General features: G+C 48.0%; 1 protein-coding gene across 1 annotated transcript; it reads right to left on the reverse strand.

Annotated features, from left to right (window-relative positions):
* Positions 1 to 9,461: 9,461 nt before the first annotated feature.
* Positions 9,462 to 10,448, reverse strand: LOC103109611 (mas-related G-protein coupled receptor member A-like). The gene has a single exon (XM_007518720.1). It carries the CDS (start codon positions 10,446 to 10,448, stop codon positions 9,462 to 9,464), a length of 987 nt encoding a protein of 328 aa, XP_007518782.1.
* Positions 10,449 to 19,596: the final 9,148 nt, after the last annotated feature.

Below are 19,596 nucleotides of genomic sequence, written 5' to 3' on the forward strand. Positions count from 1 at the left end.
CAGGGATGGCTTTTCTTGAACTTTCTATAAATTAGATTAAATAGAAATCTTCAGAAATTAGCAGATTTCTATACCTCACTCCTAAGCAAATGACCAATATTAACAGGAAAGGAGAAGTGTGAACAAAAATATGGAGACAATAGAGCTCTAGTATACTGTGGGACGGATGCAAACTACGACAGACACTTTGCAAAACAGCAGAGGACCTGGAAGGAAATAAAAGTGGAAATACATTCTGCTCCAGCAGAATCATTCTTAGGCATTTATCCAGCATGGGGGAAAATGTGGAAAACAGAATCAGTTCAAAGTCACTTCTGCACCCCAGTTCATAGCTGCATTGTCCTCAACAGGCAAAGAGTGAGTGAAACTGAATTGTCCGTCATCAGAGGAGAGGATAAAGGGTACCGTGTGGGAGCTGGGCCATGGTGCTACCCATGGAGTGTGCACACTGTCATGTCAAGGACCCAGGTTCAAGACTCCACTCCTCAACTGAAGAGGGGAAGCTTTGCAAGCAGTGAAATAGTGTTGCAGTTGTCTCTCTTCTCTCTCCCTCTCTATCTTTCCTTTCCCTCTCAATTTGTGTCATTGTCTATAAAAAAAAAAATGTCCACCAGGAGTGGTGACACCAAACCCTAGTGATAGCCATGTACCAATTAAGTAATAGCAGCTATGAGATATGTGTTCCATGGAATAATAGTCTTCAATCAGAAAAAGACGACGTTGTGTGCTTTGTGACAATTTGGGTGGAACTGGAGGTGATCATTCTTAGTGAAATAAGTAAGAAGGTGAGAGGCAAACACTAGATGGTTTCACTCATGTGTGAAGTCTAGAAAGTAGAAAAAAAAAGATAACTGAGCATGAAGCAGTGCAGATTACAATTAGAGTTTCCCAGATTATCAGCATCTACTGTGACAAAGGTCTTAGAATATCAGGAATGGAAGGAGATTCCTCCAAAGGAAGAGTCAGTGAAGGGAACTGTGCCTAAGAGCTCACTTAAGGGAGGGACCAGAACCTTCCCCTTACTGTGGAGCCAGTCCAGGAATCTTCTGTCAGCTCTTGTGTGTCTCCTGTGCGGAGCTGTCGCATGAGGAGAAGACGGAAATGGCACAGCATGACCAGCATCCAGGAAGCCGACACACTCACAGGTCCCCCAGACAGGGAAGGTGGGCCTGTACATGTCTATGATCTCCACCTCTATCTCTGTATCATCTGACATTACTAACCATCTACCTGTCAGGCACCTCCTCACCATCTCCGCCATCTTTCTCCACCATGGATCTGCCCATCTGTCTCTGCTTTGAGAGAGGTTGCTAGTGAGGGCGGGCCTCACACTGCTGCTGTTCAGTCCAACCTGCAGGGAGGGCAGCAGCACTGGGCCCAGGAACAGCTGATGTAGCCGAGTGTGAAGGATGGAGGGAGACAACCCCGTGTTTCCTGGGTCTCCTTAAGCTCTTCACTCACTCGGGAGTCTGCTGACAGCCGGTGAACTGCTTTCCCCAGAGTGCACTGATGGCGTCTGTCTGTGTGTCTGTCTCCTAAAACTCTTCCTAGAAGAGAGAACTTTGTGTTTGTTGTTGGGGTGTGAATAGCTGTCGCCCTGAGGACAGTAGTCACCATGTCATCCATGGTTTTGTTAGTTTTTCCTTTTTATAAATAAAATAAAAAATAAAATAAAAAATACTCTAAAAAAAGTATAAAGTCAGTTTTTGCCAAATCTACAGATTACAGAGTTCTTCCCTCTCAGGTGACAGGAGAGGGAGGGACAGGCAGGCACAAGCCCCCCCTGTGAGAGTGCTGAGTGCAGGTCCCAGGCAGAGGGGGCTCCACAGCTCTCAGCTCAGGAGGCTGAGGTTCTGGTGGGGGGAGAACCCCACCCTGGGGCTGAGCAGATAAACAACGAAGGAAGGGGCCGGGCAGTGGCAAAGTCCACTGAACACACAAGAAGCAGCACACAAGGACACTGATTTGAGGCCAGGCTCCCTACTTGCAGGGGGAACCTTCCCTAGTTGAGAAGCAGGTCTGCAGATGTCTCTCTTCCTCTCTCTAGCTCCATCTCCTTCTCTCTTTCAGTTTCTCTCTGTTCCATCAAATAATACAATGGGATGGGGGAGCCAAAATGGTTACTGAGAGCAGTGGATTCACGGTGCAAGCTCAAGATCCAGACATAAACTCTACAAAAAGAGAAAAATGGAGAGAGAGAAAGAGAGAGAGAGAGAGAGAGAGAGAGAGAGAGAGAGAGAGAAGGAAAGAGAGAAAATAGAAGATGAGGTTCCTGTTTGTTGTGCCCATGGAGATAGCATGCAGAGCACTAGGAGCTAGAGTTCTCTCTCTCTCTCTCTCTCTCTCTCTCTCTCTTTGTGTGTGTGTGTGTGTGTGTGTGTGTGTGAGAGAGAGAGAGAGAGAGAGAGAGAGAGAGAGAGAGAGAGAAAGGAAGGGAGGGAAAGAAAGTAGAAGACGAGGTTCCTGTTTGGTGTGCTCACAGAGATAGTGTGTAGAGCACTAGGAACTAGAGTTCTGGCTGTGTGTGTGAGAGAGAGAGAGAAAGAAAGAAAGAAAGCAAAAACAGAAGATGAGGCTCCTGTGTGGTGTGCCCACGGAGACAGCGTGCAGAGCACTAGCAGCTAGAGTTCTGGGTGTGTGCATGGCAGGGTGGACAGGGAGCTTCTCTGTGCTCCAGGGAGAGAGAGGGGTAGGGCGGCAGCACAGGGAGGGACCTTCCCCCACCCCCATGTCTGCATCCGTGTGAGCATGTCTGTGAGGCAGGAGAAGCTCAGAGCTCCAGCTCCTGTCCTGTCCCGGCTGCCTCCACACTCTGACAGTGAGGACAAGGGGACGGTCCTGGAGAAGGCGCTGCCCACAGCACAGTGAGGCTGGGTGCTCCCTGCACAAGGCGGGTGCTGCCCTGCCCGGAGTCTCTCCTCTCACAGGGAGCTCATGGGGACAGAGCAGAGCTGGGACCTGCCTCATGGTGCCCTGACTGAGGTCTCAGGTGACTGTCCTGGGGGACACGTCCCTCAGAGCAGGGACACAGTGTGTCTGCTCACTGCCGCCCAGGCTGAGCTGAGTCCACTCCCTGTCCCGGCTTGTTCTCTTTCCTTCTGCTCTTCTCTTGGGCTGTTCTGAATGTCTGACTCACAAATATTGGAGACATTATTAGTCCTGATAGGTTTCTTTTCTGACAGAATCAGAAAAAGGCAGACAGAGAGAAAAAGAGAGAGAGAGAGAAGAGAGAAACCACAGCACAGTGAAACTTCCTTCAGTGCATGAGGACCCAGATTAGAACCTGTCTGAATGAGCTATTATGATGACATCTTTTTTCTTTATTTATTTAATATTTATTTTCCCTTTTGTTGCCCTTGTCTTTTTATTGTTGTTGTAGTTATTATTGTTGTTATTAGATAGGACAGAGAGAAATGGAGAGAGTAAGGGAAGACAGAGGGGAAAGAGAAAGATAGACACCTGTGATCTGCTTCACCACCTGTGAAGTGACTCCCCTGCAGGTGGGGAGCTGGGGGCTGGAACCAGGATCCTTACGCTGGTCCTTGCACTTCGTGTACTTAACTTGCTGTGCTAACCACCCCACTGCCTATTTATTTATATTTTTTATTTGTTTGTTTATTTTGCCTCCAGGGTTATTGCTGGGTCTCCGTGCCTGCATTATGAATCCATTGCTCCTGGAGTTTATTTTTTTTCTCTTTTGTTGCCCTTGTTTATCATTGTTGTGCTTATCATTATTGTTGGATAGGACAGACAGAAATCGAGAGAAGAGGTGAAGACAGAGAGGGGGAAGAGAAAGATAGACACCTACAGACCTGCTTCACCGCTTGTGAAGCGACCACTCTGCAAGTGGGGAGCTGAGGGCTTGAACTGCGAGCCTTACTCTGGTCCTTGCACTTCATACCATGTGTGCTTAATTAGCTGTGCTGCCGCCAGACCCCCTTATGATAATATCCATTGAGGAATCCAAACCATGAAAAAGAAGTTCATCCTCTCTGATACACCAACCCTGTTTTATCTCGGGAGGTAAGAAACAAATGAATGATCAGAATGAGCTGGAACAACAGGCACTTGGCGATCTCTCAAAGACTCTCAGAGCATCTTAGAGTCCCACCCAGTCCCCTGAACACTCTGTCTCTTCTCCAGGGCACACTTTGACCCAACACAGTCTAATGCATGGACCCTGGATTAGAAGCGCTAGTGACCATTGAAAGGATGCCCCCTTATACCCAGCATGCAGAGAGAGGCTGTGAGCAAAGGAAGAGCCATGGGTCTTAGGGCAGACAAGACACAACACAGACCCTTCTTCTCACCTGCGTCTCCTCCAGAGGCTGGGCCAACCTGAGCTTGGGGGGCTGCTGCAGCGTCTCTGTGCTCATGAGGTCCTGGGATGTGTCCCCAGTGTGGTCAGAGGGGACCCACCAGCTCCCTGTGTCAGAGGCTGAGCTGAGCTGAGCTGAGCTAAGGGGCAGGCTCTGTGGCAAGTCCCAGGGACCCTCCTGCCCTTCTTCCTCCATCACGTGGGTCTGCTCAGAGACTCTCAGAGCCCCTGAGTGCTGGGATGGTTGTCTTCGATGATTTCTAGAACCTCCTAATGGAGAAAATCAATCTCCTAACAATACTTTTAAGCAACTACAGAGCAGAGAAAGTAGAGTTAGCAGCAATAAGTATTTCACACAATTGAGGAAACATTATGCTCATCTAAGAAGTATGTGTGTGAAAAACAAAACTGAAATTGGTGTGCAGGACTTCTCCAAAGATCACATCAGAAGAGGCACAAAGAGGACGAAGGATATACTCTCGCCCCCAGGGGTTGACAGAAGCAGGGGTGAGCTCCATCTCCAGTCAGTGTCTCCACTGGAAGGCGCCATTAGTCCCCTGGATGCAGCCTGTCTCCAGCCCATCCCAGGAAGAAGCACATCAGGGGTTAGTGAGGAGAGAAAATGGACTTGACTCTCAGCAGAGGGTGAGGGGCCCCTGTGCCCAGTGCCAGGGTTTGAGGACAGGGACAGAGAGAGAACCTGCCTGGGAAGACAGGGCTGCTGTCATGTACACTAGATGACACTACAGAGAGTTCACCTGCAGGAAAGGATGAGCCAGTTTTGTCAGGTAATGAGAGACACTTAATTTTATTTGATTGAGATATTACTGACATGTGTTGTGTAGTAAAGGTGCACACGGTGCTGGTCTGATACACTTTTGAGTTAGCAGAGCTTTACCATGTAGATGAGTAACACTCCACCCGATTATGATAATATTGTTTCCTCTCTGTGGGAGAATATTGAAGATCTTCTCTTCTGTTATCAGTTTTGAACCACAGAATAGCATGGTTTGTCTAACCATAGAGCTGTACAAAGGATACTGTATGGTGATACTGTGAATTAAAAAAATGTAATACTAAGATATGATTGCTAACTGTGAAACTGTTAACAGTGTTACAAAGCTGAATGAGGCAGGAGACTGACACATTTAATGATGACTCTTTAGTCACTATCAGGCCACCCCATCAGCTGGGGCCCTAGTTGGGGAGTCCTGAGATTTCGAGACAGACACGATGGGCCTAGACCTTGAATAAATCCCTCTCTCCATTGTTACCAGTCATCTCTATCAGGAACAACACAATAGACCCCTTTGTGGGCCCCCATAGGACTTTGCCCTCAACTTGGATCAACAACGGCAGGAAATGTTCCATCCTCTGAAGGGAGGCTGGGTAACATATTCTATGTTCCACCTGAAGAAGATGGGTCCTGATATTGGGGCAGCTTGGAATGTTCCTACTCATGACCACAGAATGTGAGCTCAGATCTACAGGGATGCAGAGGTCACATAGGCTCCTAAGCTGAATATGGATTCCAGAACACGTCAAATCAATTGGGTTCACAGACAATAAAATTTATATACTGTTCCCATATTTGGGAGCTACTCTCTTTCCTGATCCAGCTTTCTGGTCCTTTTTCCAACCATGACATCATCAGACAATAACTTGGGCCTACCTGCATATCAGATGTCAGGCTCAGGAAAAAAAAAAAAAAACCTAGTATAGTCATGGGCTCTTTGGAATATAAGCAAAATAGGTCTACTAACTACCTACTAAATGGAGACCCCCCCCCCAAATCTTAATCTGAACTATTCCAGCCTTTAGGTTCATGATTACTCAACAATTTGTTTGGCTTTAAATGTTAACTCCTTTTTTTCATCCAGATGTTAAGATGATGTCAACCAGACTTCTCTGGGCCAACAACCCCACCAATGTGTCCTGGAGCCCCACTTCCTCAGATCTCTGCCCCACTAGGGAAAGAGAGAGACAGGCTGGGAGTATGAATCGACCTGTCAGCGCCCATGTTCAGCGGGGAAGCAATTACAAAGCCAGAACTTCCACCTTCTGCACCTCATAATGACCGTGGGTCCATACTACAAGAGGCATAAAGAATAGGAAAGCTGGGGCCAGGTGGTGGTGCACCTGGTTAAACGCACACATTACAGGGCACAAGGACCCAGGTTCTAGCCCCTGGTCCCCACCTGCAGGGAGAAACCTTCACAAGTGGTGAAGAAGTGCTGCAGGTGTCTCACTGTCTCTCTCCTTCTCTATCTCCCCCTTTCTCTCAGTTTCTCTCTCCCTACACCTAATAAATAAATAAATAAATAAAAATATTTAAAAAGAATAGGATAGCTATCATGGGAGAAGATGGGATGCATAGTTCTGGTGGTGGGAATTGTGTGGAGTTGTACCCCTCTAATCCTATGGTTTTTGTCAGTGTTTCCTTTTGATAAATAAAAATTAAAAATTGTAATAGTAAAATATGATTACTAAATGCTTTTCAAGCAACATCATTCATACAGACACATGCTTCCACAGCCTAAGCTTCCCCAGTGCACCACCTCCTGGGCCCCCAATTCATCTGGACTCAACTCTTCAGTTGGATTAAACAGTATTTCCTTCCATTCTTCTGCACCTCAGCCCTTCTTTCTTTTAATATGAGAGGTGGAGCTGCCCACCTCACTCAACTGTGATCCTGTCTGTTCCTTAGGACAATACTTTTCCTTCTTATTTTATTTTTCAAGCAAATATCCTTATTGATCTTGACATCTCCAGTTATTATCAACAAGGACAATGTCTGTCTGTTTGAAAACAAAAAGTTAGACTAGTCCATAAATTGTAATATCTACATGGAGGGGAAACAAATTACCTCAAACTCTACAAAAAGAAACCATTGGAAGCTACTTAGCAAAAGAGGTTACTATAGCAGGTTTTCACAATGCAACTCAAAACATCAGCCATAGATTGATGAGAAACTCTAACACATTGTACTGCTCAGCAGAGCAATCAGATAATAACACACAAGCACTGTCAGGTGACAGGCGGCCATGCTGAGATGCAGCGGCAGCTGTGACCCGGAGATGGTCCCTCATGGGGTGAGGAGCAGGTGAGATGGAGACACAGGCTGCCCAGGAGCAGCTCCTGTCCTGCCCCGCTCAACCCCGCATCAGGTGGGGGCTCCTCAGCCCTTGTGGGTGTGAGCAGCATGGGGCAGGGACAGCACATGGAGGCTGAGGTCAGGAGACGCACAGGTGTTTCAGTATAAGACTTTCTCAGATCCCTTTATGATCCCATGAATATGTACACACAGTTTAATAAGATTGCATAGATATGACACCATGCTGAGAAGTATTTGACACATTATTACAGCCATACAGAGAGACAATGGTATTTATTCCTCATGGAGAACAAAGCTGCTATTTTTAGTGGCACAGCAATTCTTAAAAAATAAAAACAACAGCATAAACAGTGACCTTTTGTTCTGGTTGTCTACTGGCAATCGACAAAGTGCAAACAATTAGAATTTTTAATGCAAGGAATCTCTACATGAAGGCAATTGTACAGAATGGCAACTCTAGTCTTGAAGGAGCATCTGAGTTTTTCTTATAGTCTAATATCAGTAATCAGGAGGAGATATGTGGTCGTGGGGGATGCAGAATGTATCTGTGTTATAAAGACTATCACTGGGTCAACCAGCTGTGTGATGCACTGGAACGCAGACACAGAGTCATGCAGATAAGAATCAACCTCAAAATCTGTCCCCTCTGTGGGGGAGCTCACACAAGACCAAATGGGGGTCATTATAGACTGTTACGAGACTGTCAGGAAGAAGTAACATCAGTTTCTCTAAGAGGAAGTATGGTCACAATGAGTGTGAAGCTGAAAAGTTAAAGTGTGGATGCCATTTTCCTCAGCCAGGAAAGTGAAGTTGAGAATAATTTGTCCCTTAAACCAGCAGTAGGTGCAAAGGAAGACCCGGTGAGCAAGAAGGAGCAGAAGGGCAGTGAGGGGAGAGGGGCCACGGGACCATGTCACAGTCCGGCTGCCAGATGGCCAAGGTCTGGGCACCACTCTGCCTGCTGGGGAGGGGCTGCCGCAGACACAGCTCCATCTACTGCGTAGACTCACTGAGGGAGACGACGTGTCTCCCTGCCCATTAGCAGGCAAGGCTGAGGGGGCCCTGACCAGGACCCTGCTGGGTGTCCCCTGCTGGAGCAGCACAGGGTCTCAGAGCAGAGGGAGGGAGCCAGGCATGCAGAGAGGACACCAGAGGGACACCAGGGGCTGGAGAGAGGGAATGCTGTGGAGACACCTCCAGACTTAAGAATGCATGGACTGTGGTGAGGACAGGAGCAGGCTGAGATGAGCCCGAGGATGGGGAGGACCAGGGAGGGGACACCTTTGTGCATTCTCTCTGGCCCAGGCTGCCCTGTGAGACAGGCCTGGTGTTTGTCACACTCACATCTGACACTCAGGGGGCTTGGTGACACTGCCTGCACTGCAGGGGAGCCTCTGCTGGGTCCCGGGATGTCTCCCCTCCCACACTAGGGTTGGGGCAGAGCAGGAAAGCACTGACCTTGCAGGGTGGACATGTCCAGCAGGCCTGTGTGTGGACATGTGGACACACAGCAGTCAGCTGAGAGACAGGTGGGCATGTGCTTCTCAGCACCTGAGCCCCAGCCAGACACCTTAGAGATGAGGGTTCACACAGGACAGGAGCCCACACTCTGCAGGTGGTGAAGGAGAGGGGTTTGCAGCACATGCCCTGGGGGGCTATTCAGGTCAGCATGGGAGGAGGTCAGAGGCCTGGCCTGTGGGGTCAGCCATGAGGACAGACCAGAGGGGACCCTACAGGTGGGACCTTGTGACTCTCTCTCCAGAGTAGAGGGCACAGAGATCCTGAATGAATCAGACTAGCACAGGAAGCTTCTAGATGGGAGACAGAGAGAGTGAGCTAGCTGGAGCCCAGGGCAGCCTGCTCTGTCTGCTGGGCCATCCAGGGCTGTGCACATTACCTGATCACTGGCCATTCTGACGCCCACAGCCAATGGGCAGCTGGGAGGACTTTGTCAGTGACCAGACCTTGGAGCCACAGCCCTGTGAGTCTGGCAGGAACTGAGTCCCAGCAAAAGTGCCCACTCCAGGCTCAGGGGCACAGGCTGTCCTGGCTGGGCACAGGGACCCCTCTGTCCTGCTCAGCTTCCTCCTCCTCATCTGTCACTGCCCTCTGGAGCACTTCCCGGAGTGACTTCCGGCCCCCTGGCTGCCTGAGTCTCCCCACGAAGAAATAGATGAAGGGGTTCACCGCACTGTTCAGGACCAGGAGGGGTCTGGTGATGGCAGATAGAATATCAGTATAATATGGTAGGCCTGGTGATAACCAGATGACAAAGAGAAACACACTATAAGGCAGCCCAAGCAGCAGGAAGGCCAGGACGCTGAGCAGGATGGTCAGGTAGAGCCTGCTGGGCTGCCTCCTCCTGGAGCTGCACTGGACCCGGATGAGCAGAGTCAGGCTGGACACACAGAGCACCAGGAAGGTGAGGAACGATGTCACATTCATAACTGGGTAAACATTGATACAGAAGATGTAAGAACGGAATGCACAAAGTATCGCCCCTATCCCGAAACAAGAGCCCATCCCCCAGATGAGAGCACACAGGATGGAGGAGAGATGGGCAGGGCGGTGGCATCTGTACCAGAGGGGGCAGAGCACAGAGACGCAGCGCTCGGTGCTGACGGCCATCAGCAGGCTCAGACCCACCAGGAAGGATGGTAAAAAGACTGTAAATGTGACTTCGCTAAGCCTTCTTACATAATAAGGTAAAAGATAATATATGGCCCATATACTGTTGGCTAAGAGGAAGATGAAGTCGGCCACGGCCAAGTTGAGGATGTAGACAGAGAAGGGGTTCCTCTTTAAGCGGAAGCCCAGCAGCCAGATGACAGCCCCGTTCCCCACCAAGCCAAGGAGGCAGATGAGCACTGTCACCAGGTGAACTTTATCCCAGTCAATATATAAATCATAGTAACTTGAGCTTTCAATGTATGTGCTATTCCCTAATCCATTTCCTGCTGTTGGAGACACAGCCCAGTGCCCGGCGTTCAGTGTAGAGTAGCCCGTGGTGTTCATCCTGGGCTAGGAGGCCCCTGCTGGCCCTGCTCAGTGTCCCCTGTGAAGGTGGAGATGGGGAGGGACCAGTGTCTCTGAGCTCAGGGGTCCCGTCTCTGCACACACTCAGGCTCAGACCTCCCCAGCCTGGACAAGGACACAGACTAGGTCTCTGGGGGAGCCCCTTCCAGGCAGGACCTGCTCTCACAGCCTTTGAGTCTCCAGCAAGCAGATGATCCCCGTCCTGACCCCAAAGTCCAGTCTCTCCTGACACCCTGCAGAATCCTGGACATGGGTTTCCCCAGAGCCCGGGAAAGAGACGCCTGTGATGCTGGTGTCTGAGCCTCCGGGTGTCCAGCTGGGTCCCTGCTGTCCTCTGGCCTCTAGATCTTTGTCACCTGGACTCTCCTCTCAGCAGGGATGGCTTTTTCTTGAACTTTCTGTAAATTGAATTCTGGATTTAATAAAATACTTGATTTAAAAGAATACTTCAGAAATTACTACATTTATATACCTCACACTTGTGCACATAACCTACACTAATGGGAAATGACAAGTATTGACAATAATATGGAAATTAAAGAGCTCCATTCCTGATGGGCCTAGACTTTCCATAGACCCTTCCTCCACTGTCACTGGTCATCTCCATCAGGAACGACGTAATGGATCCCTCTGTGGGCCTCTACAGGTCCTTGTCCTCCATGTGGATCAACAATGGCAGGGCTGCCGCATTCTCTGAAGGGAGGTTGGGTCAAAATACTCTACCATTCGAAGAAGATGGGTCTGGAAATGAGTGCAGCCTGGCGTGTTCTTAGCTGTGACCACTGAATGCCAGCTCAGACCTACAGGGATGCAGAGGTTACACAGGCTCCTGTGCTTTATATGGGCCCCAGATCACATCAGTGGGATTTACAGTCAACAATATTTATACACTTTGCCCATATTGGGGAGCTACTCTCTGCCCAGATCCAGATTTCTAGTCCTGCTAACAACTGTGATACCATGTCCCCAGACAACACCCAGACATCTCCTACATGTTAGCTGTTGGGCTCAGGCCAAAATTAGTCAAGTCAGGGGCCCTTCAGAATTTGCCTAAAATAGACCTACTAGCTTTTTTCCAGAACAGAGACCTCCAAATCTCATCTGCTATATTCTTGCCTTTCGAACTGGTTCCTGTTTATTAAACAATTTGTTCTGCTTTATATCTTAATACTTTTTCAGCTACCAAGTTACAGGTGCTACCATGATGCTAATCTGACTTCCCTGGGCAGATGACCTCACCAATGTGTTCTGGAGCCCCACATCCCCAGAGCCCTGCCAATATCCATGTCCAGTGGAGAAGCAATTACTAAAGCCAGACCAAAAAAAAAAAAAAAAAAGAATAGGGATGCTTCCAATGGAGAGGAGGGATGTGTGTGGAACTCTGGTGATGGGAACTGGGTGTACCCTCTTATCCTATGGTATTGTTAATTTTTTTATTTTATAAATATATTTTTTAAAAAGAGCTCTGTTATACTGTGGGGCAGATGCAAACTATGGCAGACATTTTGGAAAACAACAGGACAGCCATAAAGCTAATAATAATGGAAATACCATACGCAAGGACCAGCTAAAGGATCCTGGTTTGAGCCCCCGGCTCCCCACCTGCAGGGGAGTCGCTTCACAGGTGGTGAAGCAGGTCTGCAGGTGTCTGTCTTTCTCTCCCCCTCTCTGTCTTCCCCTCTTCTCTCCATTTCTCTCTGTCCTATCTAACAACAATGACATCTACAACAATAATAACTACAACAACAATAGAAAACAACAAGGGCAACAAAAAGTCAAAGAGTGGGTGCCGGGAGTCGGCTGGTAGTGCAGCGGATTAAGCACAAGTGATACAAAGAGCAAGGACGGGCCTAAGGATCCCGGTTCAAGCCCCCGGCTCCCCACCTGCAGGGGAGTTGCTTCACAGGCGGTGAAGCAGGTCTGCAGGTGTCTGTCTTTCTCCTTCTCTGTCTTCTCCTCCTCTCTCCATTTCTCTCTGTCCTATCCAACAACAATGACATCAGTAACAACAACAATAATAACTATAACAATAAAACAAGGGCAACAAAAGGAAATAAATAAATCAATATTAAAAAAATAAAAAAGACTCGGTGCCACTAAGATGCCTGTCATCAGATGACAGGATAAAGGGCACAGTGTGGGAGTTGGGCCATGGTGCAGCCCATGGAGTGTGCATGTTGTCACGTCAAGGACCCAGGTTCAAGACTCCACTCCCCACCTTCAGAGGGGAAGCTTTTTGAGCAACGAAATAGTGTTGCAGTTGTTTCTCTTTTCTCTCCCTCTTGCTCTCCCCTTTCCCTCTCAATTTCTATCATTCTCTATAAAAAATGGTCTCCAGGAGTGGTGGCCCCAAACCCCAGTGATGGCCCTGTACCAATGAAATAATAACAGCTGTAAGATATGTGTTCCATGGAATTCAAAAAAAGATGATAATGTATCCTTTGTGACAATTCGGGTGGAATTGGAGGTGATCGTGCTCAGTGAACTAAAGTAAGGAGGTGAGAGGCAGACACACCAGATGGTTTCACTCTTGTGTGAAATCTAGAAAGTTGAAATACATAAAGCAAAAAAAGAAAGAAAAAAGAAGCGAACATAAAAAGCACAGGAAGCAGTGTGGGTTACAGTGAGTGTTTCCCAGATTATCAGCATCTACTGTGAGAAAGGTCTGAGAGTATCAGGAATGGAAGGAGATTCCCCCAAAGGAAGAGTCAATGAAGGGAACTGTGCCTAAGAGCTTGCTTAAGGGAGGGACCAGAACCTTCCTCTAACTGTGGAGCCAGTCCAGGAATCTTCTGTCAGCTCTTGTGTCTGTCCTGTGTGGAGCTGTCGCATGAGGAGAAGAGGGAAATGGCACAGCATGACCAGCATCCAGGAAGCTGACACATTCACAGGTCCCCCACATGGGGAAGGTGGGCCTGTATATGTCTATTATCTCCTGTACCTCAGTATCTGGAATGATGTTTGATCACATACAAGGTCAGTGACAAAAGCAGAAGCCATTAACCTAGCCATCACATGGCACTGTGAGCCCAGGAATGAACACTTTAAAAACTGTAGATGCCCATGTTCAGTGGGGAAGCAATCACAGAGGCCAGGCCAGACCTTCCACCTTCTGCATCCCATAATGTCCCTTGGTCTATAATCCCAGAGGGAAAATCATAGGAAAACTACCAGGGGAGGGGATGGGATAAAAGGGTTCTGGTGGTGGGAGTTCTGTGGAACTGTACCCCTCTTATCCTATGGTTTTGTCAGTGTTTCCTTCTTAAAAATAAAAATTAAAAAACAAAGAAACAAAAAACTGTGCAAGTCAGGCTTTTTCAGTTCTATAGATTAATGATTCCTGAGCCCTCAGGTGATGGTGGAGAGGGAGCGCAGGCAGCCACAAGCCTATCCTGTGAGACTGCTGAGTGTAAGTTCCGGGCAGAGGGGGCTCCACAGCTCTCAGCTCAGGAGGCTGGACACTCCCACCCGGGGATGAGCAGACTTCAGAAATAAACAATGAAGGGAGGGGCTGGGCAGTGGCAAACTCCATTGAACACACAAGAAGCAGTACACATGGCTGCTTGTTCAAGACCCAGTTCTCCAATTGAGGGGGGCGTGACCTTCACTAGTGGAGAAGCTGGTCTGCAGATGTCTTTTTCTCTCTCTCTCTCTCTCTCTCTCTCCCCCTGTCTCCTTCTCTCTTTCAGTTTCACTCTGTCCCATCAAATAACACAAAGTGGGTGAGGGAGCCAAAATAATTGCTGGGAGCAGTGGATTTAGGTGTAGGCACTGAGCTCCAGACATAAACTGGTGACAGAAAGAAAGAAAAAGAAAGAAAGAAAGAAGAAAGAAAGAAAAAAAGAAAGAAAGAGGGAGTTGGAGGTAGCACAGGCATTAAGCACACATGGCGCAAAGCACAAGGACCGGCATAAGGATCCCTTTATAAGTTCGAGTCCCAGCTCCCCAGCTGCAGGGGAGTCGCTTCACAGGCAGTGAAGCAGGTCTGCAGGTGTCTGTCTTTCTCTCTTCCTCTCTGTTTTCCCCTCCTCTCTCCATTTCTCTCTGTCCTATCCAACAACTACATCATCATCATCATCAATGACAATAATAACTACAACAACAATAAAAAACAAGGGCAACAAAAGGGAAAATAAATAAATATAAAAAATTTAAGAAAAGAAAGAGAGAGAGAGAGAAAGAAAGCAAAAACAGAAGATGAGGCTCCTGTGTGGTGTGCCCACGGAGACAGCGTGCAGAGCACTAGCAGCTAGAGTTCTGGGTGTGTGCATGGCAGGGTGGACAGGGAGCTTCTCTGTGCTCCAGGGAGAGAGAGGGGTAGGGCGGCAGCACAGGGTGGGACCTTCCTCCACCCCCATGTCTGCATCCATGTGAGCATGTCTGTGAGGCAGGGGAGGCTCAGAGCTCCAGCGCCTGTCCTGTCCCGGCTGCCCCCACACTCTGACAGCGAGGACAAGGGGACGGTCCTGGAGGAGGCGCTGCCCACAGCACAGTGAGGCTGGGTGCTCCCTGCACAAGGCGGGTGCTGCCCTGCCCGGAGTCTCTCCTCTCACAGGGAGCTCATGGGGACAGAGCAGAGCTGGGACCTGCCTCATGGTGCCCTGACTGAGGTCTCAGGTGACTCCCCTGGGGGACACGTCCCTCAGAGCAGGGACACAGTGTGTCTGCTCACTGCCGCCCAGGCTGAGCTGAGTCCACTCCCTGTCCTGGCTTGTTCTCTGTCCTGCTGTTCATTTTTTGGGCTGTTTGAATGACTGACTCACAAAGATTGGAGACATTGTTAGTCCTGATAGGTTTCTTTTCAGACAGAATCAGAAAAAGGCAGAGAGAGAAAGTGAGAGAGAGAGAGCACACACAAAAGAGAGAGAAACCACAACACAGTGAAACTTCCTTCAGTGCATGAGGACCCAAATTAGAACCTATCTGAGTGAGCTATTATGATGACATATTTTTTCTCTTATTTCCTTTCTCTTTCTTTCTTTCTTTCTTTCTTTCTTTCTTTCTTTCTTTCTTTCTTTCTTTCTTTCTTTCTTTTGCCTCCAGGGTTATTGCTGGGTCTTGGTGCCTGCATTATAAATCCACTGCTCCTGGAGGCTATCTTTTTCCCTTCTGTTGCCCTTGTTTATTATTGTGGTTATCATTATTTTTGTTATTGCTGTTGTTGTTGGATAGGACAGACAGAAATTGAGAGAAGAGGTGAAGACAGAGATAGGGATAGATAGACACCTGCAGACCTGCTTCAGTGCTTGTGAAGTGACCCCCCCCCCCCACAAGTGGGGAGCTGGAGGCTTCAACCAGGAGCCTTACTCTGGTCCTTGCACTTCTTGCCATGTTTTTTTTTTTTTTTTTTGCCTCCAGGGTTATTGCTGGGGGGCTTGGTGCCTGCACCAGGAATCCATGCTCCTAGAGGTCATTTTTTCCCCCTTGTGTTACCCTAGCTGTTCTACCATTGTTATGGTTATTATTATCACTATTTTTGATGTCGTTGTTGTGGATAGGACAGAGAGAAATGGAGAGAGGAGGGGAAGACAGAGAGGGGCAGAGAAAGATAGACACCTGCAGACCTGCTTCACTGCCTGTGAAGCAACTCCCCTGCAGGTGGGGAGCCGGGGGCTCAAATCGGGATACTTAAGCCGATCCTTGGGCTTTGCGCCTTGTGCCCTTAACCCACTGCCGCCCGACTCCCTTGTCATGTGTGCTTAAACTGCTGCACTCCCGCACGACAATATTCTTTGGGGAAGCCAAACCATGAAAAAGAGGCTCATCTTTTCTGATACATCAACCCTGTTTTATCTCAGGAGATAAGAAGCAAATGACAATTAAAATGGGCTAGAGCAAGAGGCATGGGAAGCAGGAGACTTTGAGATCCCTCAAAGACTCTCAGAGCATCTTAAGAGTCCCCAACCCCCCATTCTTTGAACACTGTGTCTCTTCTCCAGGGCACACATGGACCCTGGATCAGAAGCACTAGTGACCATTGAAAGGATACCCCCCTCAGACCCAGCATGCAGAGAGAGATTGAGAGCAGAGAAAGAGCCATGGGTCTTAGGGCAGACCCTAATTCTCACCTGCGTCTCCTCCAGAGGCTGGGCCAACCTGAGCATGGGGGGCTGCTGCAGTGTCTCTGTGCTCATGGGGTCCTGGGATGTGTCGACAGTGTGGTCAGAGGGGACCCACCGGCTCCCTGTGTCAAAGTCTGAGCTGAGCCGAGCTGAGCTGAGCTGAGGGGCAGGCTCTGTGGCAAGTCCCAGGGACCCTCCTGCCCTTCTTCCTCCATCACGTGGGTCTGCTCAGAGACTCTCAGAGCCCCTGAGTGCTGGGATGGTTGTCTTCGATGATTTCTAGAACCTCCCAGTGGAGAGGACCCATCTTCTAACACTACTTTTAAGCAACTGCAGAGCAGAGAAAGTAGAGTTAGCAGCAATAAGTATTTCACATAATTGAGGAAACATTATGCTCATCTAAGAAGTATGTGTGTGAAAAACAAAATTGAAATTGGTGTGCAGGACTTCTCCAAAGACCACATCAGAAGAGGCACAAAGAGGACGAAGGATATACTCTCGCCCCCAGGGGTTGACAGAAGCAGGGGTGAGCTCCATCTCCAGTCAGTGTCTCCACTGGAAGGCGCCATTAGTCCCCTGGACGCAGCCTGTCTCCAGCCCATCCCAGGAAGAAGCACATCAGGGGTTAGTGAGGAGAGAAAATGGACTTGACTCTCAGCAGAGGGTGAGGGGCCCCTGTGCCCAGTGCCAGGGTTTGAGGACAGGGACAGAGAGAGAACCTGCCTGGGAAGACAGGGCTGCTGTCATGTACACTAGATGACACTACAGAGAGTTCACCTGCAGGAAAGGATGAGCCAGTTTTGTCAGGTAATGAGAGACACTTAATTTTATTTGATTGAGATATTACTGACATGTGTTGTGTAGTAAAGGTGCACACGGTGCTGGTCTGATACACTTTTGAGTTAGCAGAGCTTTACCATGTAGATGAGTAACACTCCACCCGATTATGATAATATTGTTTCCTCTCTGTGGGAGAATATTGAAGATCTTCTCTTCTGTTACCAGTTTTGAACCACAGAATAGCATGGTTTGTCTAACCACAGAGCTGTACAAAGGATACTGTATGGTGATACTGTGAATTAAAAAAATGTAATACTAAGATATGATTGCTAACTGTGAAACTGTTACAGTGTTACAAAGCTGAATGAGGCAGGAGACTGACACATTTAATGATGACTCTTTAGTCACTATCAGGCCACCCCATCAGCTGGGGCCCTAGTTGGGGAGTCCTGAGATTTCGAGACAGACACGATGGGCCTAGACCTTGAATAAATCCCTCTCTCCATTGTTACCAGTCATCTCTATCAGGAACAACACAATAGACCCCTTTGTGGGCCCCCATAGGACTTTGCCCTCAACTTGGATCAACAACGGCAGGAAATGTTCCATCCTCTGAAGGGAGGCTGGGTAACATATTCTATGTTCCACCTGAAGAAGATGGGTCCTGATATTGGGGCAGCTTGGAATGTTCCTACTCATGACCACAGAATGTGAGCTCAGATCTACAGGGATGCAGAGGTCACATAGGCTCCTAAGCTGAATATGGATTCCAGAACACGTCAAATCAATTGGGTTCACAGACAATAAAATTTATATACTGTTCCCATATTTGGGAGCTACTCTCTTTCCTGATCCAGCTTTCTGGTCCTTTTTCCAACCATGACATCATCAGACAATAACTTGGGCCCACCTGCATATCAGATGTCAGGCTCAGGAAAAAAAAAAACCTAGTATAGTCATGGGCTCTTTGGAATATAAGCAAAATAGGTCTACTAACTACCTACTAAATGGAGACCCCCCCCCCCCCAAATCTTAATCTGAACTATTCCGGCCTTTAGGTTCATGATTACTCAACAATTTGTTTGGCTTTAAATGTTAACTCCTTTTTTTCAGCCACCGGGATCCAGATGTTAAGATGATGTCAACCAGACTTCTCTGGGCCAACAACCCCACCAATGTGTCCTGGAGCCCCACTTCCTCAGATCTCTGCCCCACTAGGGAAAGAGAGAGACAGGCTGGGAGTATGAATCATGTTCAGCGGGGAAGCAATTACAAAGCCAGAACTTCCACCTTCTGCACCTCATAATGACCGTGGGTCCATACTACAAGAGGGATAAAGAATAGGAAAGCTGGGGCCAGGTGGTGGTGCACCTGGTTAAACGCACACATTACAGGGCACAAGGACCCAGGTTCTAGCCCCTGGTCCCCACCTGCAGGGAGAAACCTTCACAAGTGGTGAAGAAGTGCTGCAGGTGTCTCACTGTCTCTCTCCTTCTCTATCTCCCCCTTTCTCTCAGTTTCTCTCTCCCTACACCTAATAAATAAATAAATAAAAATATTTAAAAAAGAATAGGATAGCTATCATGGGAGAGGTTGGGATGCGTAGTTCTGTTGGTGGGAATTGTGTGGAGTTGTACCCCTCTAATCCTATGGTTTTTGTCAGTGTTTCCTTTTGATAAATAAAAATTAAAAATTGTAATAGTAAAATATGATTACTAAATGCTTTTCAAGCAACATCATTCATACAGACACATGCTTCCACAGCCTAAGCTTCCCCAGTGCACCACCTCCTGGGCCCCCAATTCATCTGGACTCAACTCTTCAGTTGGATTAAACAGTATTTCCTTCCATTCTTCTGCACCTCAGCCCTTCTTTCTTTTAATATGAGAGGTGGAGCTGCCCACCTCACTCAACTGTGATCCTGTCTGTTCCTTAGGACAATACTTTTCCTTCTTATTTTGTTTTTCAAGGAAATATCCTTATTGATCTTGACATCTCCAGTTATTATCAACAAGGACAATGTCTGTCTGTTTGAAAACAAAAGGTTAGACTTGTCCTTAAATTGTAATATCTACATGGAGGGGAAACAAATTACCTCAAACTCTACAAAAAGAAACCATTGGAAGCTACTTAGCAAAAGAGGTTACTATAGCAGGTTTTCACAATGCAACTCAAAACATCAGCCATAGATTGATGAGAAACTCTAACACATCGTACTGTTCAGCAGAGCAATCAGATAATAACACACAAGCACTGTCAGGTGACAGGCGGCCATGCTGAGATGC

Source organism: Erinaceus europaeus, chromosome 17 (assembly GCF_950295315.1).
Source record: "Erinaceus europaeus chromosome 17, mEriEur2.1, whole genome shotgun sequence".
NCBI classification, from domain to species: Eukaryota; Metazoa; Chordata; class Mammalia; order Eulipotyphla; family Erinaceidae; genus Erinaceus; species Erinaceus europaeus.

Bases quoted from the DNA above. Each gene is read 5' to 3' on its own strand.
- LOC103109611 (XM_007518720.1), bottom strand. From the start codon at position 10,448: ATGAACACCACGGGCTACTCTACACTGAACGCCGGGCACTGGGCTGTG.